The sequence below is a fragment of the Gossypium hirsutum genome, chromosome D11 (genome assembly GCF_007990345.1).
Source record: "Gossypium hirsutum isolate 1008001.06 chromosome D11, Gossypium_hirsutum_v2.1, whole genome shotgun sequence".
NCBI lineage: Eukaryota > Viridiplantae > Streptophyta > Magnoliopsida > Malvales > Malvaceae > Gossypium > Gossypium hirsutum.
The window spans coordinates 10,587,302-10,611,859 of NC_053447.1; the positions used below are offsets into that span (position 1 = coordinate 10,587,302).

At 33.2% G+C, this 24,558-nt stretch overlaps 3 protein-coding genes across 3 annotated transcripts; 2 read left to right on the top strand and 1 right to left on the bottom strand.

Moving 5' to 3' along the window:
* Positions 1 to 7,270: 7,270 nt before the first annotated feature.
* On the top strand, positions 7,271 to 8,221 carry LOC107911334 (uncharacterized). The gene has a single exon (XM_016839190.2). It carries the CDS (start codon positions 7,323 to 7,325, stop codon positions 8,163 to 8,165), a length of 843 nt encoding a protein of 280 aa, XP_016694679.2. The 5' UTR covers positions 7,271 to 7,322; the 3' UTR covers positions 8,166 to 8,221.
* A 5,982-nt stretch (positions 8,222 to 14,203) lies between these two features.
* Positions 14,204 to 15,022, top strand: LOC107910933 (uncharacterized). The gene has a single exon (XM_016838847.1). The coding sequence runs from the start codon at positions 14,204 to 14,206 to the stop codon at positions 15,020 to 15,022; it is 819 nt and encodes a 272-aa protein (XP_016694336.1).
* Positions 15,023 to 23,113: 8,091 nt separating this feature from the next.
* On the bottom strand, positions 23,114 to 23,797 carry LOC107910934 (uncharacterized). The gene has a single exon (XM_016838848.1). The coding sequence runs from the start codon at positions 23,795 to 23,797 to the stop codon at positions 23,114 to 23,116; it is 684 nt and encodes a 227-aa protein (XP_016694337.1).
* Positions 23,798 to 24,558: the final 761 nt, after the last annotated feature.

Consider the following 24,558-nt stretch of genomic DNA (forward strand, 5'->3'; position numbering starts at 1 on the left):
CCCCTAAAGATTTTGCTGCTCTTAAAAATTATTTGTTGCCTCTATCAGCAAACTAAAGATTCTCTTCAAATAAGAACACACGACCAAGGAAAGATAGAGAGCAAATAAAAATGCAGAAAGTGAAAATTCAAGACCATAAATATGAAATTTAACTGAATTTATGATTAAACAGAAAGCAACAAGGGGACTAACTAAGCTTGATAATTATACAGACAAGGCTAATTCAAGATTTGAAGAAAAAATTTCTTGTTTATGTAAATAGCATCAGCCATTAGTTTTTTAGGGAAAACATATAAAACAAACTGGTTATCGAAACTCTTTCTTAGTTGCTTCACATTTCATTTCACAAAAGCTTAAACAGAATTGTAGCTGCATATAAACAAGCATATGTATACAGCTGCATTGGTATGTCATAATAGAATCATACCTCCTTTTCTTGCATCCTATCCTATTTATGGACACGGCAAACCCGACAACTTTAAAGGACATGTAAATCATATCCAGTGGCCACAATTTCAAGAATGAAAGAAAGCTAGGGAAGTAATTAAGAGAGTTCCATCAATCACAGGTATTGTTGTTGGCAAGCAATCTAGAAATGAAGAGCAAAAAGCGTACCCCATTTTGCTTTTTAACAACTTTAATGAATGCCATTGACTACAAAGCAAATATTAAATGAAGTAATTGAATTAGCTTCATAGCAAGATCCATGAGTTCCATTGGGACTTCTGACCAGCGGCAATCAAACTGTTAACCGCGCCTCCTTTTGAGTTATCAGAGTATATGCAGTGCCATCTTTATCACCAGCACAACCTGTCCCACCAATAGGTCTCTTTTGCAATATCAAAGTTCACAATTGAGTTGATGTCAAGATGACGGGCAGCAACATCAGTCGCTACAAGAACATGGTAGATGCCATATTTAAACTTTTGTAGAATTTCCATTAGTGAAGCCTGATAAAGGCGGCAACCTAAAAACCCCTGTGAGAGAGCCGTGATTCAATCTCAACAACACAAGCTTTCTTGGAATAGAAGCAAAACATCACCCTCATCAATAGTACCGGGTAGCTTCTCTACAAGACAGGGTAACTTCTCGGAATTACATGAACAACCTGGGTAATATCCTCATTAGTCATTCCCACTTCTCCAACTGTAACTCTGTCTGGGCCACTGTAACAATGGACCTTATTTGCTGAAGGTCAAACATTCGACTAGCTTCATCAAGCAAGCACCAATAAAGTTGCTTTCATCGTTTTCAGGGCCTTCATTTTAATCATGTCTGTATTGGCTTCGATCCCCACTTATACGCGCAGGTGTCTGCTGGAAAAGATGATTAGAAGCTTCATTTGGGGATATTCGAATACTCAAAGAGCTATTAATTTGGTTAAGTGGAAGGATGTATCGTCTGCAAACCAACTTCAGAAGGTTTTTAAGCATTTTGAGAGTTATTTGACTGGAGTTATGAGACTAAGAATGCTTTATTCTTCATTTTGTTTTTGGAGTTAAATATTTAATTGATTTGTTGGTTTATGGATCTTGTTGATATTATAATTTTAATTAATCAATGTTTTTGCTCCAGCCCTACGAGAAGCAATGAGCTCAAGTTTGATATTTATCAAACATAATGGTAAATGTTTCACTTTTTTTCTTTGTCAATCTAGTTTTTCAATTTAAAATTGTTCAACTTGGTTGTTTTTCAAAATATTTTTAAATGTATCAACACATTCCAGAACAAAAAACTTACCATGTTTAAGAAATACAATCTTACAAAAACGTCAATTTGTGATATTAAAAAATAATTAAAAATGATCATAAATACCAAATCTATGTGTAAACTTAACATGTAACATCCAATTTCTTTGAATAAGTGATTTATAAATAAATAGTAGTATAAAAAATTGTAGTCGTTTGTAGAGAAAACTGTCATACATGAAAACATAGAGAATTATTAGTAGGAGTACGTGATTAAGTTGAAAACTCGGTTTCGAGTTCATGGACTAAATTAATTAAATTGAGAAAGTATAGAAATTAAAATGCAAGTATTTCATTTTTATTTTGATGGAAAGGACTTGATGACAATTTTACCATTACTTAAAAAAATCAATAGCATGATGACTTTTAAATGATATTTTTATTAAATAATAATATTTTATTAATTAATATTATAATACATAAAAAGAGAGAAAGATGGACATCTTTCTCATTTTCTTTCTTTTTACCAAAGCTAGACAAAAATTTCTTTCATTATTTTCCGTTAAATTCAAGTATAATGTATGGTTTTTTTTCAAAAATTTCATTGATTTTGAAGTTTTGAAGCTTGTTCTACATAGATGTACCAACAGATTTTGATTTTATTAAGTATTTTAAAAATTATTATTAAAAGATATTGACGGAAGTTTATGAAATATTGGAGAAATAAGTCAATTTTTTTTAAAAAAAATGGAAAATGGTTAGGAGATAATTTTTAACTTCTTGGAAGTGTGAAAATGAAATAAAAGTGGATAGAAAACCACTTTTCCATATTCGGCCATGGTGAAGGGGATGTAGTTAATTTTGGCCACTTTGTGTAATATTGGTGTTAAATGATAGTTTATGAAGCAATGAGTATTCTGGTGAAGACGGAATTAGAAAAGAATAATCGAGTCGAAAGATATGTAAATTTTAGACTAAGAAACTTAAGTTGTTAACTAGATGAATCATGCATATTTAAGTTTGTTATTATTAGTTTTAGTATTAAAATGAATAAATGACGTTGTTTCATTGAATTGCTCCTATTATAGCTAAAAACTAAACGAGATCTTGAAAGAGAAAGACGAAGAAAAGGAGTAAAGCGATTGAAATTTCGGTTTGTGCTAATATCTTATTTTCATTACATAATACTTTTAATATTTATTTTACTATGATTAGCTTTCTAAATTTTATTTTTATGATTTTTCAATGATTTAATTAGTATTAAGATCATGTTTTAAATTGAAAACTATGACTTCAACGATAAAATTAGTAAATTTATAAATATTAAGATTTCAAATGGCTGAACAAGTAAATGTATGGTATGTTTTGCATTGGAAGCCTAATTTTACACTTGGCAATATATGATTTGAACATGAAATGAAACTGAAATGAGAATAATATGAAAATGGAGTTGAATTGAAACGGATCATGAAATTTGGTTTTTACCTTGTTACACTAAGTTAGGCTAAATCAAATATAGTTGGCATGCCATAGAATCTTTATATTAGATGATTTAGAACTCTCCAATTCCCAGAGGATCGAGGGAGAAAAGGCCAAATTGGTTACTTATTATTATTATTAGCCCCAATCCCTAGAGGGTCATGGACTATTCTGATAGCCATTGTTGTCGAACAACTTGGGGTGACGGATTCATATTTCTGGTTATGAGTCTAAACCTTAGAGCGGGGTCTAAATTGAAAAAGAAAAGCAAAAACAAAAGTTAAATTTATTTGAAATTTCATATTTTGCGAATTAAATTAATTACGCGATTTTGAATTTGATTAAAAAACTTATTTTTTATTCGGTTTGTCAATATTGTAATATTAAAATTTATTAATATTAGAATTTCATTTTAGTGTGATGTTATTAATGCTATTTACAATCTAAGTTTTAATTTATTTCTATCAATTAATTCATGTTCAATACTTATCTAAATTTTCGCATACAGTTTATCTAAATTTTCGTGTGTAGGTAGTTAGATTCGATAGGTCATTCCAACAGCATCCGAAGAATCGAAGATCAACTCAAATAATGTTGATAAAAAAATTACTTTATAGTTGATATAAATGGTAGATACCTAGACTTGTATATAAATATATATATAATGCCGTGTCGTAAACTGAATTTAAATATTTTTGTTATGTTTTCTTTGTTAGTATGTTATAACTAATGTTTCGATGAATTAGTAAAACGTAGAATTCTAGTTTATTGGTATGTTTCAATAAATAGAAGTGCGAAAAATTGATTTAAGAGATGATTTGAATGTGGATATATTGTGAAATCTAAATTTTGCAGGTTTTTTTTACGTAAAATAAACAAATATGTTGCCAAAATTTTTATAAAATAATTTTATCACTACGTTTCCATTTCGAAAAAGTAAGATAGAAAAGTAAGTTGTTTCGGCAATGGAATGTGACATTTTATATTCGGATCCAACAATTGGTTCGAGTAGAAGGTGTCACATAATATGAGATTAATTTAATTCTTCGATTATTTTAACTATTTTGAAATTTAATTATGCCAAAAATAATTGTATTATCCAAAATACATAAAATATTATATTTTAGTCATGTTTTGCATATTTATAGTTGCATTTTTTACTTGTGATTTTCATTTTGAATTTTTATTTAAGGATTATATCTATTTAAATTTTGAAAAAAAAATAAAATATAAAAGTTTGATATATGATTTTAAGTTTTTAAATACTAATAACAGTAGACTAAATAAAACTTTAACTTGATTTAGTTGAGGGGCGAAATTTTTTAGGGGGTCGGAATTAAATTATAATTTTTATGATTGTAAAAATATAATTATTAAAGTATTAACTAAAAAATTTATCATTTTTAGGCGGCTGAAATTAAATTATAATTTTTACGATTGTAAAAATATAATTGTTAAATGATTAAATCAAAATTTTATCATTTTTAGGGGGTCAAAATGTAATTTTACCTTTACTAATTTAAAATTTTAAAATTTTTAAAGGACCAAAGTTAAAAATTTTCTATTTTAAGGGACTGGGACCCTTCCTGGCCCCCTAGATTCGCCCCCGGATTAGTTCGACTAAATTAATGAAAATACTTTGATCATTAAAATATATATTTTAAATACTTGATAAAAAATAATCAAATGAGCAGCTCATTTTGTTGATGAATTGTTTTACCCCAAATTTTTTAGAGATATTATAGGATGAATGTGAGATATAGAGGTGTTGTTTTGAGATATGCTTTTAGGTATTTATAAGCCATGATCATAAATTTAACTTTCAACATCTATTTTTTCTGTCAATTTAACAAAATTTTTTGAACTAAATTTGATGATTAACCTTTCAAAAAGTGTCAAATTGTTTTTTAAAAGAAAATGCTAAGTAAAACATTATTTTTTTAACGATTTTGGTGTGGAAACCAATATGGCAATTCACGTATACTCCATACTGACATGATACTAAAAAATTGAAATTCAAAAAATATATAAAAGTTCAAAAAAAAAGAAACAATTAGCATGAAGTAGATGTAAATTGCGATATAGATTGATATGTTTAAAACTTTAACGTTTTAGTCTTGATTTCTAATAAAAAAAACTAATTTCACTTTTTTTAAATGTTAATGGTCAAATTTGACTCTTTTTAAAATGTTGAGAGTCAAATTTAACTCAAGAAAAAAAAAGAACCAAATTGACAAAGATGTAAACGTTAAAAGACAAATTCTATTATTATGCCAATAAATAATCAAATCTCTAGTACAGATAGAAAATTTTAATTAACTAAATATGGAATCGACTGCAATCTTAGGAAAGAAAAAAGTTCAGAAGTAAAGATGAGAAAAAGAGAAATAGAAATCAAATATTCATATTGAATTCCATCAATTCAACTTTATTTTTACATTTTCTAACTTTTTCTCAAGAATAAAAACCTTTAGTGAAGGTAAGATTTGTTTCATCATCTTCTCCAAAGCTCCCCAAAATGGAAATTTTTGTTTTAGTCTTTTTAAAAATTAAATTATTTTAACTAATACAATGGTAAAAACGTATTTTTCACCCTTCAAATTTTATAATTTGATTCTAACCTTCCAAAAATAAAAAATTTATAGTTTAATCATTCTAGAAAAATTTTAAACTAATATGCTTAATTTTGGTCCCCATAATCTTTTTTTTTGGCTATGGGTATTCCATAATAAAGGGCTTCTCTTTCATCTCAACCCTTTGTTCTCGCTATATTATTTTTTTCTTGATTCACTATACTAATTTAAGCATTGAAAAGCATCTCACGACAGGGCTTCGTTGCCCCTTAGCTCTCCCATGTATTGCAAGAGTCTTAGAATATTTAAGTCCATCCCACCTCCATCAAAGATCACTCTCCTACCTAATCCATTAGAAACTGCATCAACACTGATCATCTTTAGTAGGGAATGAGCAAAATCCATGGCTCAACTGCTTAATGCGTCAATCTTCAGCTTGAACAATGTTAAATTTTGTTTTTTCACCATATTTATGTTTAAAGTCATATGTTACATTAATTTCTCTGAACTTTCTGGGAGTTTTTCCACCATATGTTACAAAAAATGAGTTACCATGTCTAAGAAATATAATATTACAAAAAACGTCAATTTGTGAATCAAAATTAATTTGATTTGGTTATTCGAAAATAAATAAAATTATCATCAATACAAAATGTTATAAATATATATTGCTATGCGTTTTAAGTTTTATGTTAACACGAAATTAATTCAATTCTTTGATTATTTTAATTAAATTGAGATTTAATTATGCGAAAAATGATTGTATCATCTAAAATACAATATTTTAGTCATTATAAAATATTGTGTATCTTTATAGACGATTTTTTTTTTACTTGTGATTTTCAATTTGAATATTTATTTAATGATTATAGTAAGGGTAGAGTGAATAAAACTTGATTAATTCGACTGAGTTAATGAAAATATATTTGATCAGCTGGTTGTTAGTTTCCAGAATCGAATAGTAAACAGGAAGAGACATTAATGAGTTTGAAACTGTTGATGCCGGTTGTGGGGCAGGAGATGAACACATCATGTCGAGATGCAAAACCAGCTAAAGGACTCGTATTGGCTAAAAACCAGTAATAATATTAAAGAATTAATTTCATTCACATACATACATGTGTTGCTGCATAAAAAATAATAATTTGTTAGAAGCAACCGGATCTTGCCTCCTTGCAGAACCTGATCGACAATACAGCAATAACAACAAGAAGACGAGACAAGTTAAAAGCAAATGATTCATTAATACAAGGCATTGAATGTAGTACCACGGTGCGCATTATTATATGATATTTGTATATATGGATATTATGGCATTGAAAACTAGTAGTGTTTGTTGCTACCGAAGGGTGATGAGTTGTTGTGATTGTGGAGAGGAGACACAGCAGAAACATTTTGGCGATAGTTGTGGGGATCGAGATCCAGTTAGTTCATGTTGCTTGCTTCCAATTGATATTTAAAATGATTGAGATTCCTCATGTCTGCCCTCAACATGTAATATATATGTTGAGCAGATGTTAAGGGGCTACAGCAAATAGCTAAGCAGAGTTGAAAACACAAATCGCTTTTGCAAAACAAGAAAATGGCAGCCTCTTACCATGCTCGATCAAACAGCTTGCCCTCAAGGCAACACCCCATCGCTTCACAAATAGACGACAACTTGAACCGATTGAGGGCATCTCAATCAGCCTCTACATCATCATCGATAGGCCACAATCTAAATGGTCTTCAGGATTTGCATGAATGTGTTGATGTATTGCTTCAATTTCCACTCACTCAACATGCTCTAGCCCAAGAGAAGCAAGGGGAAATGGTTGAAGAGCTTTTGGATGGATCTCTCATGCTCTTGGTTGTATGTACCACTGCTAAGGATGCCTTGTTGCAGACAAAGGAATGCACACAAGAGCTTCAATCAATTTTGCGCAGAAGACGTGGAGCCGAAAGGCTTGCTAATGAGTTTAGGAACTACTTAACATCTAGGAAAGCCATGAAAAAGGAAATCTGGAAGGCCTTAGCGAACTTGAAGCATATACAGAATAAACTCAGTACTCCTGGCGAGAATGGAGCTGTGATTAGCATCTTAAGAGATGTAGAAGCAGTTACCATCAGCGTGCTAGAATCCGTATTGTCCTTTATTTCAGCGTCAGAGGCAGAATCAAAATCGAGCCGTTGGTCGCTGGTTTCGAAGCTAATGCACCAGAAGAAAGTAATGTGCGAGGAAGAACAGAAAGCAAATGAAATTTTGAGTGCTGAAGCTGCAGTGCGTTCCTGCATTAAATCCGAAAACATGAAGAATGTCGAGAACGTACAAAAGGAGCTTCAAAGCTCAGAGTTGAGCATCCAAGATCTTGAAGAAGGCCTTGAAACCCTCTCCAGGCGTATGATCAAAACTAGAGTTACTGTTCTTAATATCATCAGCTGTTAAATATTGGCATCGCAGTTGTACATATACTGTAATTTTACAGAGGTTATACAATAGAAAAGAAATACAAAGATTATACAATCTTCATTCTCAAAATTCTACCTCTTGTGAAATCATTTAGTTATATTTCCAAAATGGTTGCAGGAATTTTTTACTTCAAGCATATTCAACAACGAACAAGAAAAAACTTGAAACATACTTTTATCCAGCACATGCTAATATCCAAAACTTACACCTGAACCTGAGTAACTTAGACCTACCTTTAATTTTACCAAGTGGAATTATAGAGCCTCATCATCACAATTGGTATCTTGGAATATCTCATGAAACATTTCTATGAATATGTGAGCTGCCAGGATTCCTCTTGTCCCACTGAAGACAATGGAAGACTTGCTAAAAACTAAAAGCTCGATGCCCATTAATTTATTACATGGAAAATGGCAATGAAAAGATGCTAATTTGATATTATGTTAATCATAAAATTTTCTTATGTTAGGGGAAAAGGAAGCAAGGATCATAAGTGGATCTTGTTCAACTTCAAACCCTTCTTTACTTGCTTATCAAATTGCATGAAAAATAATGTAAGTGCTAACACACACGTGGAAAAGATGGATTGGTTGTCTGTTTTTCCTTAATATATTTGAAAAATGTCACCAACTCCCGTGCATTGGCAACTAGGATGGTTTCAACGTGTGCAAAGAAATGGAAAGGATATATATATATATATTGAAGTGCTTGGATAGTGAGCTGGAGAGATGGTAAAGGGGAGACATTGCATTGTTGAAAGCTGGACTGCAATGCAACATGGAGCCAAAAGCTTGCTACTGTCGAGACCAGCAGCTATCGAGCTCAGCTCGTTTTGCTTGGTGCGCACGAATGGTTTTTGAACTGAATGAAGCAACCAACTTTGCTGCTTTGTTTTGATGTAATTTGGTTCAGTTCAACTTTAGTTTGTTTGTAATGCTAGTTAAACTTAAGTTAGTGACAAGATCTTTTGATGTAATGGCTGATTGGTCAGCTATGTTTGATTATTTTTTGGCTAGTGATTAGGTTTGTATTAGTTGGGGCAGTTAAATACATTAGGTAACTGTCAATGTACAATGTAACTCTTTTATATATTTCAAGTTGAATGAAAAATGATGTATGTTCAGTCACAACATTACTGAGTAATTTGATTTTTGACCAAATTTTTGCTTTGCTTTGCCTCGATTCTTCTTGCTTCAGTCTTGCAAACACTGAGTTGCAACTTTGTTTTGATGTTTGCTGCTGTCATTGTTCCAACAAATGGTATCATGAGCCCGAGTCTTTGAGGGGCCTTTGTATGCAATCTGTTGTGTTCGAATCAAAACCAACAGCAAGTTCAAAATTTGGTAAGATTGAAGCATTTAAAATCAGTTTAGCAGAATGAGTTTCACTCCACCACCTCCACCAGTGTTCACTGGAGAAAACTATCACATTTGGATAGTTAAAATGAAGACTTATCTCCAGGCACATGATCTTTGGAGTGTGATCGAGAATGATGCTGAACCACCTCCATTGAGAGCCAATCCCACCATTGCACAGATGAGGCAACATACTGAGGAGCGAGCCAAGAAGCATAAGGCTATGGCCTGCTTGCAAAATGGAGTCTCTGATGTGATATTTACTCGCATCATGGCCTGTGACTCACCTAAGCAGGCTTGGGAGAAGCTGAAGGAGGAGTTCATGGGGACTGATAAGACAAGGCAACAGCAAGTAATCAACCTCAGGAGAGACTTTGAAAATTTGAGGATGAAGGAGTCTGAGACCATCAAGCAGTACTCAGACAGGATAATGGCCATTGTCAACAGCATTAGGCTCCTGGGAGTGGACTTCACAGAGAGCAGAGTTGTTGAAAAGGTTATTACAACTCTCCCTGAGAAATTTGAGTCTAAAATCTCTTCACTTGAGGACTCGAGGGACTTATCAGCCATTTCACTGTCTGAGCTGATAAATTCCCTATATGCACTTGAGCAAAGGAGGGCAAATAGGCAGGAGGAGAATCCTGAAGCTGCTTTCCAGGCTAAAGCCAGTGAAGGCTCGAGTGTGAGTGCAAAAGGCAAGAAGCCTTGGCACAATAGAAGGGTCAAGTCAGGAAGAGATGAAGCAAAAAGGGTGTTCCCACCATGTGTTCATTGCAAGAAGACAACACATTCAGAAAAGTATTGCTGGTTTAGGCCAGATATTCAGTGTAGAAAATGCAAACAGTTTGGCCATGTGGAGAAGGTGTGCAAGGGCAAACCAAGGGAGGCTACTCTGCAACAAGCTAGACCTGCTGAGGACATTCAAGCTCAGGAGGAGCAAGTGTTCACATCAACTTGTTTTGTTGGCACAACCAAGGCCAGCAATGATTGGCTACTAGACAGTGGCTGCTCACACCATATGGCAGCAGATGAGAAGCTGTTCAAAAGCCTAGACAGAAGCTTCCACTCGAGGATTAGAATTGGAGATGGTAGGCTGATTGAGGCTAAAGGCAAGGGCAGTGTGTTGATTAGCACTGGTTCAGGTAACAAGCTGATCTCAGATGTGTTTTTTGTACCTGACTTAGACCAGAATTTGCTTAGTGTAGGCCAATTAGTTGAAAAGGGCTATACATTGGTTTTTAAGGATGGTTGCTGTATTGTTCAAGACATGAATGGTCTGGAGTTAGTCACAGTCTCTATGACTGATAGGTGCTTCATGCTGGATGTTAGCCAAATAGAAAGAAAGGCATACACCAGCCTTGTTGAAAGCACTGACTTGTGGCATAGGAGACTAGGCCATGCAAATTTTAGATCCATCGATCTGTTACATAGGCTGAATCTGGTTGATGACATTTCAAAAATTGAAGCTAGTGGGAATGTTTGTGAGGTTTGTCAGCTTGGTAAGCAGGCTAGACTGCCTTTTCCTGCTGACAGTGCTTGGAGAGCTCTAGACAAGCTCGAATTAGTGCACTCTGATGTTTGTGGCCCTATGAGAACACCTTCAATCAGTGAGAACAGGTACTTTGCCTTGTTTATAGATGATTTAACAAGGTTGTGCTGGGTCTACTTCTTGAAGCAAAAGTCAGAAGTGTTTGAAGCCTTCTGTAAATTCAAGGCTTATGCTGAAAATCAGTCAGGCTGCAAAATTAGAGCCTTGAGGACTGATAATGGATCTGAATATGTGTCTGAGAGATTTCAGAAGCTTTGTGACAGTGCTGGGATTCACCATCAGCTCACAACAGTCTATACTCCTCAACAGAATGGAGTCTGTGAGAGAAAGAATAGGACTGTACTGAACATGGCCAGGTGCCTCTTGTTTCAAGGCAAGCTTCCAAGTCAGTTTTGGGCTGAGGCAGTCAACACCTCAGTGTATCTGCTCAATAGACTGCCAACTAGAGCAGTCAAGGATAAGACTCATTTTGAGGCTTGGCATGGAGTCAAACCTGTAGTAACACACTTAAAAGTGTTTGGCTGTGTATGTTATGCACTTATTCCAGTAGAGAAAAGGACCAAGCTTGAGAGCAGAGCAACTCCAGGAATCTTTGTTGGCTACAGCAGCAACAAGAAGGGCTATAGAGTGTATGATCCTACAGCAAAGAAGGTTTTAGTCAGCAGGGATGTTAAGTTTGATGAGGAAAAGGTGTGGAATTGGAATGGTGTTGTGGCTGACTTGTCTGAATTGGACCAGTTAGACTTGGTTGCTGAACCTGCAGAAGAAGGACCAAGTAATGATGCTGTCGATGATATACCAGTGAGGGGCACCAGAACTTTGGTTGATGTTTATCAGAGGTGCAATGTTGCTGTGATTGAGCCCTCAGACTTTGAAGAGGCTGCTAAAAACAGAAGCTGGATGAAAGCTATGGAAGCTGAGTTGGAAATGATCAACAAAAATCAGACTTGGGAGTTGGTGAGCAGACCAGAACACAAGAGGGTCATAGGAGTTAAATGGGTGTATCGGGCCAAGTACAATGCTGATGGCTCACTGAACAAGCACAAGGCCAGGCTTGTGGTGAAGGGCTACAGTCAGCAGTATGGTGTTGACTACCTAGAAACTTTTGCTCCAGTGGCAAGACTGGATACAATTAAGCTGCTGTTTGCTTTAGCAGCTCAGAAGCAGTGGAGAGTTCACCAATTGGATGTCAAATCAGCATTCCTGAATGGTTTTCTCAAGGAGGAGATCTTCATCGAGCAACCTGAAGGTTTTGAAGTTGTTGGACATGAAGACAAAGTGTATAAGTTGAGAAAGGCCCTCTATGGCCTGAAACAGGCACCAAGGGCCTGGTATGACAGAGTAGATGCCTACCTGACCAAACTTGGATTTGTAAAGAGCCTTAGTGAGCCTACTCTATATGTTAAAAGGTCAGAACATGAAACCTTGCTGATAGTCTCCTTGTATGTGGATGATTTGCTTGTGACAGGGAGCAAAATCGAGCTCATTGATCAGTTCAAGGTCCAAATGCAGCAAGTGTTTGAGATGACAGATTTGGGGATCATGACTTACTTCCTTGGCATGGAAGTGCACCAATCTGATCGAGGTATCTTCATCAGCCAACACTCATTTGCTTTGAAGATTCTAGACAAATTTTGCATGCATAACTGTAAAGCAGTCAGCACACCTGTGGCTCAAGGAGAAAAGCTGACTAGCAGTGGTGATCAGCAGAGGGTTGATGAGAGGCACTATCGAAGCCTAGTTGGTTGTCTGTTGTATCTAACAGCAACCAGGCCAGATATCATGTTTGGTGTCAGCCTGTTATCGAGATTTATGCATTGTTGCAATGAGGCACATTTGAAGGCAGCAAAGAGGATCCTTAGATACATCAAGGGCACTGCTAGTTTTGGTGTAATGTTTGAAAGTCAGAACCAACTGAAACTAGAAGGCTACTCTGACAGCGACTGGGCAGGATCTCTCGATGACATGAAGAGTACCTCTGGATACTTCTTCACACTTGGATCGGGCATGTTTTGCTGGAGTTCTAAGAAGCAACAAACTGTTGCTCAGTCCACAGCTGAAGCAGAGTACATTGCTGCAGCAGGAGCAGTTAATCAGGCCATTTGGCTAAGAAAGCTGCTTTATGACCTTAATGAAACTCAAGATGAAGCAACTGAAATTTGGGTGGACAATCAGTCTGCAGTTGCAATAGCCAAGAACCCTGTGTTCCATGGCAAGACTAAGCATTTTAAGATCAAATTGCATTTTGTTAGAGAGGCTGAACAAGCAAAGGAAGTCAGCCTTGTGCATTGCAGCTCAGGAGCACAATTGGCTGACATAATGACCAAGCCCTTAGGGGTTGCTCGATTTGAATCTTTGAGAAGTGCAATTGGAATGTGTTGCATACAGTCCAAGGAGGAGTGTTGAAAGCTGGACTGCAATGCAACATGGAGCCAAAAGCTTGCTACTGTCGAGACCAGCAGCTATCGAGCTCAGCTCGTTTTGCTTGGTGCGCACGAATGGTTTTTGAACTGAATGAAGCAACCAACTTTGCTGCTTTGTTTTGATGTAATTTGGTTCAGTTCAACTTTAGTTTGTTTGTAATGCTAGTTAAACTTAAGTTAGTGACAAGATCTTTTGATGTAATGGCTGATTGGTCAGCTATGTTTGATTATTTTTTGGCTAGTGATTAGGTTTGTATTAGTTGGGGCAGTTAAATACATTAGGTAACTGTCAATGTACAATGTAACTCTTTTATATATTTCAAGTTGAATGAAAAATGATGTATGTTCAGTCACAACATTGCTGAGTAATTTGATTTTTGACCAAATTTTTGCTTTGCTTTGCCTCGATTCTTCTTGCTTCAGTCTTGCAAACACTGAGTTGCAACTTTGTTTTGATGTTTGCTGCTGTCATTGTTCCAACATACATGAACATTGCTGTCTCCGTTTGATCGAGATCTTAATCATGTTAACATTAGCATATAGAAGAAGCATTTGAGATTCCCTTTGTCTCCATGGATTGATATGCATATACATATATATAACTTGGGAGCAGATGCCTAGTATTTCAGTGAAAATTGCAAGAAACATTGATTCGACAAATAGGCTTCTTTGCTCAGAAGAAAAACAATGGCAGCCACTCGATCCAACAGTTTCCCCCGCTCATCTAGACAACATCCACTAGCAACAGAAGTTAATGAGCATTTGAATAGATTGAGGACTTCTATAGAGGCATCTACTTCATCATCATCAATAAGCCATAAACTAAATGGCTTTCAAGATTTGTATGATTGTGTTGTTAAGTTTCTTCAGCTGCCTCTGTCCCACCATGCTTTAACCTATGAATGCGCTGATGAGTTGTTGGATGGTTCTTTTAGACTCCTCGACCTTTGCAGCACTAATAAAGATATTGTGCTGCAAACAAAAGAAAGCACAAATGAACTTCAATCGGCTTTGCGTCGAAGGAAAATCGGTGAATCCGAGATTGCAAGTGAAGTGAGGAAATACATAAGCTCCAGGAAAGTTTCCAAAAAGACTATCCACAAGGCATTGGGGAACTTGAAGGTCGTACAAAGGAAAAACACAGTCTCACCTTCAGAGACTGTTAGCATGCTGAAGGAGATTGAAGCAGTGACATGTTCTATGTTTGAGGATTTGTTATCTCTCATCTCCGGACCAAAGCCTAGAAGTTGGTTATTAGTTTCGAAACTATTGCATCAAAGAAGAATAGCGTGCGAAGATGCTTCAAGAAACGTGAATGAATTCGGAAAGGTTGATGTTGCTTTGAAATCCTTCGGAACAACCAAATCTGAGATCATAAATCTTGAGATGCAAAACCAGCTAAAAGATTTGGAGCTGTTTATTCAAGATCTTGAAGATGGACTTGAGTGCCTCTTCAGGTGTATGATCAAAGCAAGAGTCTCGCTTCTTAACATCCTTACCCTGTAAAAAACCAAACCAAATTTTGTATTACATCATGTATAGAAATCAATTATACATACATACATACATACATACATACATACATACATACATACATACATACATATAAATGAAATACTCTTTTCCATTTCCATACGACAAAAGCTCCCTGTTTTGCTAATACTATTACCATCATTGCCTGTTATTTTTCCTCTTCAGTAGCATTTGTTTTTACCTTCTTTTCATCCAGAGAAAACAAAAAAGTTTCGTAAAACAGTAATTAGATAGTACTGATGTAACACCCAAAATCCGGTTTAAACGTTATGACTAAATCTGGCGATGTCACATTGTAACACCCCTTACCCGTATTCGACGCCGGAATAGGGTACGAGGCATTACCAGAACATATACACTTATAAACATGTTAAACTGAGTTATAAAATTTCATTCAAATTTAAACTCTTCAAATTTTTAACTTGCTTTTATAAATCTTCACGTTATAACTTCAAAATACTATATTTGTAACAAATAGGGCTTCTGAGACCCAATACATACTCATGCAATTCAATACTTCATTTCCATTTCATTTAATTCACGATTCTCATGTTCACGATTCAATTCAATTTCTCAATCCAATATACATTTCAATACCACAATAATTCATTTAATTCAAATCATATCATTTGCAATTTCCATTTAATTCACGTACAATTCAATTTCATTAAGTTCAATACTAATACATATTTATCGTTTAACTTAACGTCCCATTTTTGCATCATTTTACACTTCAAGCATGAACCTAGTATTTCATTTCCTTTCCACTCCCGTTTCCTATGCATATCACATAAGATATAAACATTACACTCAACCATAGTCGCAAGCTAGTCTTTTTGAAGACTAACCACATGATAAACCATTTTAATAAAGATTACAAACTTTAAACCTTACCACCCTTTTATGATCACAAGCATATTTCCATCTAGACATTTACCATCTCAATGCATAATTTTATAAATTTAATGTGGCGTAACCCAGCCACAACTTGGCCAAAGCCTAAGCATACACACCAAACATGCTAGCCAAATAAACATATAGTATAAGCATTATAAGCATGGATAAGCACCACATTTATTTATGTATCAAACTTATCAACAGGAGTTAATTCATAAACCATTTTTGAAATTGCTACATACTAAATCATATACCAAGTATACCACATACACATACTTTGAAACTTTATTTTCTCACATGAACTTTAACTATAACTAATAATGCACAATTATAAACATCATTTCTTTTCAATCGTTTATTGATTATAATCGAGCATATGGCCAATTATACACAAATCATTTATATGTTCTTCCAATTTTCCTCATCCTCTCCATTCCACATCCTTAATGTGCATAACACACTTAAACAACATTAACTACAATTTCACTATTCACTCACATGTATATTCAAAGCTGTCTATTCGGGTCAGAGTCACTAAATTATTTTTACCTAGAACTATAGAACTCTAAATTAAGATCTGTAAATTTTCCCCAAAACTAGATTCATATATCTTACTACCATAAAATTTTCAGAATTTTTGGTTTAGCCAAATAGTACAGTTTATTCTTTAAAGTTTCCCCTATTTCATTGCTTGATAGTTCTGACCTCTCTTCACTAAAAATTAATTATCTAATTGTACAGAATTCGGATATTGTTTCTGTTTGTTTATCTTGAAAATAGGTTCACTGAGAATTCTAAACATATAAACTTTATCTCATAATTATTTTTTTAAAATTTTTTACAATTTTCCAAAGTCAGAACAGGGGATTCCGAACTCATTCTAACTCTGTCTAACTAAAATTTAAAAATCTCAAAATATATAACTCTTTTGCTTGCTCTGTTAGACTCATTCAACTTCAATTTCATATATTATTCAGCCTCTAATTCAATCTCCACCATTTTTGGTGATTTTTCAAAATCACACAATTGTTGCTGTCTAAATTGTTTTATTGCTAAATGTACTCTTTCATAATTTCACTATTTCACTATTTCACTTTCAATCACAATTCAATTCAAAATTCACTTTTCCATTTCTAAGTAGATATTCAATTTAATTCCACACCTATATTCATTATTCAATTACACTTAGTCAATTTCCCGATGAACACTTCGAAATAATAACAAATACTCGGTGGATTCAACACATAGCAACCACCTTATTAATCAATGATGTCCGGTGGAATCAGCACATAACAACCACCTTACTAATTAATGATGTTCGGTTCACATAGTAGCCTGCACATAGTACTATACATGTGACCATTACCATCCGATACACGTAGTAGCCTGCACATAGTACTACACACGTGATCGAAACTATCCGGTACGCATAGTAGCCTGCACATAGTACTACACACGTGACCATCACTTTCACTTTTACATAGTGGCCTACACACAATCCATGCCACACATGTGATCATTTCTGTCACTTCATTCGTATCCTTTTTTATTCCAAAGGTTCATTCGAGAATTTTTCACTTTTTCTCACTTTTCTTTTTATCGATCAATTTCAATTTCTCGTCTTTCTTGATTTATAACAATACATTTAACTTATATAACATTCACACTATTCATTCCAGTCCAAAAATCATACTTTGAAAAAATTATGTTTTTGCCCCTAAAGTTTCACAAAATTTTAATTTTGCCCCTAGGCTCGTAAAATAATTTTTATTCAATTTCCTTGCATTTTAGGCCTAGCTAAACCATTTTCATAAATATAGCAGTCCACAATACTCACTTATTTACACACTTGTGACATATTTTATAACTTTTACAAATTAATCATTTTAGGTATTTTCATCGAAAATTACTTAGTACAAATCGTTTATCACACTCCAAACATTCATATTCTTCCATAAAACATCAAAATACATGCATATCATTCATGGGTAAATTTTTAAACACTAACCCTAGTTCAAAACAATGGTAAAAATAGGTAAATCTTGTTACTAGGATTTCAAAAACGTAAAAATCATTAAAAACGGGGATAGAATGGACTTACAATTGAGCTTGGAAGCTTGAAAAACCCTAGCCATGGTTTCTCCATGCAATTTTAGGCCTAGGGGTTGAAGATGGACAAAAATTGGCTTTTAATTTTGTTTTTAATTCATTTTAATAACTAAATGACCAAAATGCCCTTAATGAAAAACTTTGGAAACATGCCTAACCATACCCATTTTTGTCCACCAACTTAACCAATGGTCTAATTACCATATAAAGACCTCCAATTTAAAATTTCATTACAATTGGACACCTCTAACATATAGAACTCAACTTTTGCACTTTTTACAATTTAGTCCTTTTGACTAAATTGAGTGCCCAAACGTCAAAATTTTTGAACGAAATTTTTACGAAATCATTTTGTGAAATCGTAGACCATAAAAATATAATGAAAATAATTTTTTTCTCGTCGAATTTGTGGTCCCGAAACCACTATTCTAACTAGCCCTAAATTCGGGCTATTACAACTGAAACAAAGTTAACCTTGGGTTTTTGTATTTTACTTTCTTTGATGCAATTAATTTATCAAGTTTGAGGTTGTTAAAATTCCTTTATTAATTCATTCACTCGGATGCATGCACTAATAGTGATAACAGCAAGCTCAAATTCATATTTACCACACGTTTCGATTGATGAAAAATGGTGAGGCCAGCTTATTGCCAAATATCAACCATTAAACTCCACCTTTTTTTTTATTTGTAGGCAATATGTGTAGAAATTATTAAGCTTGCATGCAGATATTGCCTCCCTCCGCCGCAACAAGATAATCATATAATAAACTCCACCCATTTTTCTATTTGTTGGCAACATGTGAAACATGCACATACAGCATGCAAGCCCCTTGTTTCCAAATGGTTGAATTCTAGTAGGAACAATAAAAAAATAAAACGACTCTCCAAATATATAGGGGAGGTGAGTTTATGTCAATAGAATTCAACACTTTTTGTGAAGCAAATAGCATCAACAAAGAGTTCACAACACCTTATACATCTGAGTAGAATCGCGTAGCAAAATGCAAGAGTTGCACTGTTGTTGAAATGTATAGAACCATGGTGAAGCAGTTACCACAACAATTCTTTAATTTAATAATCTTCTAGCCTATAGAGACTAGATTTCTTCAAAAATGATAAGTATAGTGACTAAATGGTAAATTTTTTATTTCTACTGAAGAAGGGCAACGATGTAATTTTTACCCTAATGGATTCAAATTAAAGGTTGAATGTGAGTTATGGGATTTGAGTGGCTAAATAACTATTTGTTGGGAAGAAATTGATCTAAAAGGTAAAATAGAAATGTTGCTAAAAGGGCATTTTGGTCATTTTACAAGAATATGCATAATCCCTAAAAAATAAGAATATCACAACATATACAAGTGGAAACCCTAATACCAAAACCTAAGTAAATCGACTCTCAAAACTAGTTCCAAGTAGAATCGCGTAGCTGTCATAAGGTGCTAGTCGAGAACCTAACAAGCTAGACATGAAAACCTAAAAACGTGGTATCGTTACTAACCAATTCAAACTGGTTTGGTATCGTTACTAACCACCTATTGCTTAAATTTTGAAGACTAAACTTAAGATGTATCTATGAAAAAAAAAACTTAAATACTACTCCCCGGTCTCGTTACCAAAATCTAGATTCGAGAGTACAATTACGTGCGTGGAATGTTTGAGAACCCCTACAATGCCTATTCAAAGATAATCCTATAAAGTTTGGTGTTTAAATTTTCTAAATTAAAATTCTAAACACCAATTCAAATATACCGCCTACCTTCAAAAACTAAAAGAAAGCTAAAACTAAAATCTAATAATTAATATAGGATATTAAAAGAAAATTTAATTATGAAATTAATACCAAAAATTAAAAATCAATAAATTTAACATAAAAAGTATAAAATTAAATCTAACTTAAAATTATAAGACCCGAGAATTAACACTAAAAAATTTAAAATTTTAAAAATCTAATATTTAAAATCTAAAACAACAATAAAATTAAATCTAAAAACAATTGAGATCTCAATTCAAGTAAGAAAAAAAAATCTAAATCAAAGTATAATTTAATCTATTAAAACCAAAGATTTACTAAACTTAACTTAAAATCTAATTAAACTCATCTAATCCTAAAACTGTAAAATTCTAGAATCAAAGAAACATGAAAAAAAAGTTAAGACCTAAAATGCTAAATCAATAAATAAAAAAAATACAAAACTTAGTCTAAAGTTAAATCTAAATTTGCTATAGACCTAAAATTCTTATTAAAACTTAAAATCTAAATAAATCTAAAGGGGACATAAATTTTATCAAATTTAAGTAAGATCTAAACACTTAAACAAATCAAAAGAACTTTACTTCTAGATGTAAACTTATACACAACAAACTATCACAATATAGCAATTTCATCAACATTCCACATGGGTGGCCCAACAATGATGACTTTCACTATTTACATTCTATCATCCTGAGTGGTCCGACAATGATGGATTTCACTATTTGCATATTTTATCATCCTGAGTGTCCTGACAATGATGGTTTTAAATCATTATATCGTGTTAAAGCAACAACACCAACAATGTTTATGTTGTCTATGTTTGGTTTGTTGGTCTAATTAATTGTCTTCTACTGATTTGTTAATTGATTCTTTAGTCAATTTTAATTTAATCAGTTGTTCTTGTTTTCTAGCATGGTGGGTTGTCATGGGATGTGTCCCTAGTTTTAAGGGTAGTGGTGTGTCATGGGGTGTAAGCCTATATAAGACATTCAGTTGGTTTCAGAAATTATTGATCAGTTTAGTTCAGCTTCCCTTATTTTTATTATTTTCCTCTGTTACCTGCTGCGTGTTCTTCATTATGGTATCTGAGCCAGGTTTCTATATCATTTGTTGTGCCTCCTCTTGGCAAAATGAGCAACCTTCATGCCATCAATGGAGTTAAGAAACTCAATAATCAGAACTACAATACTTGGTATACATGTATAACGTCGTACTTGCAAAGCCAAGACTTGTGGGAGGTGGTGAACAGAAGTGAAACCATGCAACCGACGACAGAGCCGTAACAACCCGTTTTTCAGTGGTGTCGGAAGTAGTGGTTTCATAACCCCATTTTCGATATTCGAGTCCTTAAATATCATTATTTAATATTTACGAGGTTAGTATAAAGTTTACTTAAAGTTTGATCCCTTAATTTTGTCAATTGAGTAGTTAATTAAGATATAAGGACTAAATTATCGCTATAAATTTTTAATTAATTGAAGGAGCAAATGACCAATTGGGCCCCTTTTTGATATAGTGAATGGTGATGGTGTACAACTATCATCCACCTAATTCGCTAATTAAGGCTAACATTATTAATTGTTAATTAATTAAGTTAATTATAATTAATTAAAGTTTAATTTTTAGTATAAAAGATAAATTAAAGAAAAAATGGTCATTTTCCATGTTCATATTCTCCCCACTGTAGCTAAGAAGAAAAAAAAGGGTTTCAAAGCTTTCAAACTTTGGTCCCTAAATTGGAAAGTGATTTTAAATCCGTTTCTTGTAAATTTTATATTTTTTAGGTTCCGGAAGCTTGATTTAGCTAATCTGTGTACCAATTTGTAAAACTGTTAAAGTTTTTATTTTTGATTTTTTGAAGTTTTTGGTGCTAAATTGTTAGATTTTAAGCTTAGAAGTGAAAAATGACAAGTTTGTAAAGTTTAATTGTTAGTTTTGAAAATCAGGACAAAAATGCATGAGTTTTGAAATTGGTATAATATTTCTATAAATTTTTTTTATAATATAGGGTTATAGAAGGATGGAATTGAAATTAGTTGAGTTTATACATGTAATTGAAAATCGATTACATATGTACTCAATTGAGTTTATCACATGATGTAAAAAATATAACTTTTTTCAAGTTTTTCTTTTTCCTTCCAAAATTTCATTTAATTTCTATTTTTTTAATCTTAATATTTTCTAATTTTTATAAAATATTCACAATTTTAAAATTTTTTCTTTTAAAATTAATTGCATTTAGTGCGACATAAACAAATAAGTCAGACATTTTACGTCCAAATTTGATCAATTTAACCAAACTTGAAAGATGTAGGGCTCAATTGATTAAAAAAGAAGGCCAAAATGACTAATGTGATTAGAAATTTATAATATTAATGAAAAAAAGTAAATATTCTAAATAATAATAGAGCTTATATGTGATTTTGGTTGACGAGATAAACTATCTGATTAGAACATTAAAATACTTAAAATTTGTTATTTATTTTAAGATAACTATGATGCAAAGAAAAGCAAGTTAATTTATTGATTCTTTGTAAAGAAAAATGACTTTTTTGCTTATGAAGTTAAACGAAGAAATTGCATTACAAATTCAACAACTTGACAAGCAGGAATCCTTATTCATCGGAGATGATTGAGGAAAAAAATCAAGAATTATAATATTTAAATATTTTTGTAATATTAATTATATTTATTTTAAACTAATTTTAGGAAGTTGGATTTTTTTATTTTATCTAAAAATAATTTTTTTAATTGTTTTAGGTGGTTGGATTTATTTAATTTGTTTTTAATTTATTCTCAAAATTTAATGAAGTGTTACCAATTATGTTTTAAGCTTAAATACATCAATAGCGGATTAAATTTAATGATATTAAATTTAAACGTTAATAGTTAGCCTCGAATTCTTAATATTTAAAAATCATAATTAATTTTATATATTGTTGGTGTACATAATAAACTTTGATCTTATCTCAAAATACTTAATTAATTTTTTAAAGTTTAATCTTTGAAATATTTACATGAAAGTTCAAGATAATGTTATTCTTTTACTCTTCTTCAAACCTAACCTAAAGCAATGGTTGAAGCAAGAACAATTTTTGTAATATTATTATCAATATTTATATAGGGTAAATTACAAAAACTATCATCCAAATATTAGAGTGCTTCTATTTTGGTCACCAAACAAAAACAAATTTTCAGTGTCACATTTGAATTTTTTTTCTTGTTCCATTAATTTGCTAAAAGAATGTTGATATGGCCTTCTTTATTGGCTTAATAACAAACTTTTAATAAGTTCTTCCTTTAAAAGTGGACCATGTCGACACCGATGGTCAAGGTGTTGCTAACAATCTTTGCAAGCATTGCATCCATCTTCTTTATCGGCGATTCGAGCTTAGCCTGTTTGAATGCATTGTCACAGCCAAGTACGTTTTCCACATTAGCGCCTAGCTCTATGCTCAATTGGACAAGGTTACGATTGGAGATGGCTTCAAGGGATTTTTGATCACTATTAAGAATGTTATTGTAGATATCGATGCATTTTTGAAGGATAGGAACAACATTTTTAAGGGTAGTAGGGTCCATAGAGAGCTTTGTAACCTCAGCCAAAGCATATTTGGTCTGGTTATCCATTGCTTCAATCCCAGCTTTAAGGACAGAAAGAGGCTCAATAGGAGTTTTCTCATCTAGGAACGGCATAGTTGCTTTTATACATTCAACGGGGTGATCAGTGTTCCCACAGATTTTCTGAAGGGCAGGGTCGACGCTGCCAGGTAGTATGCTTAATACATCATCAATACTTTCCAACGTTGTACCATCAAATGCAAATGGAGATGGTGATTCAAACATGACCTCAATTATATCATGAAGTTTTGAAGAAGTAGGGCTAGAAGCGTCGGAAAGGGGTAGAGGTGCATTGGTAGAGGCTGAGAAGGAGAAGAGACAAGTGAGGGAGATAAGTGCAATGATGAAATGGTTGATTCCCATGGTCTTTTCTCTTCTCCACTCTTGGACAAAAGTGACACAATAAGAGATAAAGGGTAAAGTGGTTTGATGTGTTAGGGAATTGGAATTAGTGCAAATTTTATAGTGTTTTCTAAGCATGTATTGTGCAAGGTAATTATGTCCGCACAATCTAATTTTAGCATATAGTTGGTTTTACATATATTTTAATGGTTGAATTTCACTTCTTCAATTTTCCTTCACATAAATTGGAGGAGAAATGGGAAATATAAAACAAGAAAATTATAAATTAATGGTAATATGTATGTCTAAAACTTTAAGAAAACGAGATGTTCTTTATATTTGGAAATGTTGAAATTAGTGAATAAAATAAAAGACTCTAAGGTAATTACCTAAATATGCAACGTTTTGTTGTGTTTGTTCAATACAAGTTATGGCTTATATGATTGACAATTATTATGTCAAAATAAGAAGGCTAGTTGTCAAACATGATAAATATTGTTTTCAAGAGTTTGACATAGTACATTTAGTAATCAATGGTTGTCAAGCCAAGAGTTAGCTATTTGTCACACCCAGATTTCCTTTAGGACTCGAACTTAAAGGAACCTTGGGAGTTAATTGAGCAAATTAGTGAGTTGGCGAACTTTACTAGGAATATTTGGAAAGCTTTGTAACTACCAGGCAAATAATTAGATTTCGATTCTAGTTTGGTTAGGTTGGAATCGGCCGGTTCCTTAGTGGTGGACAGAATAATAAGCGATGGTTGGCTTGGATGGACTATGGAA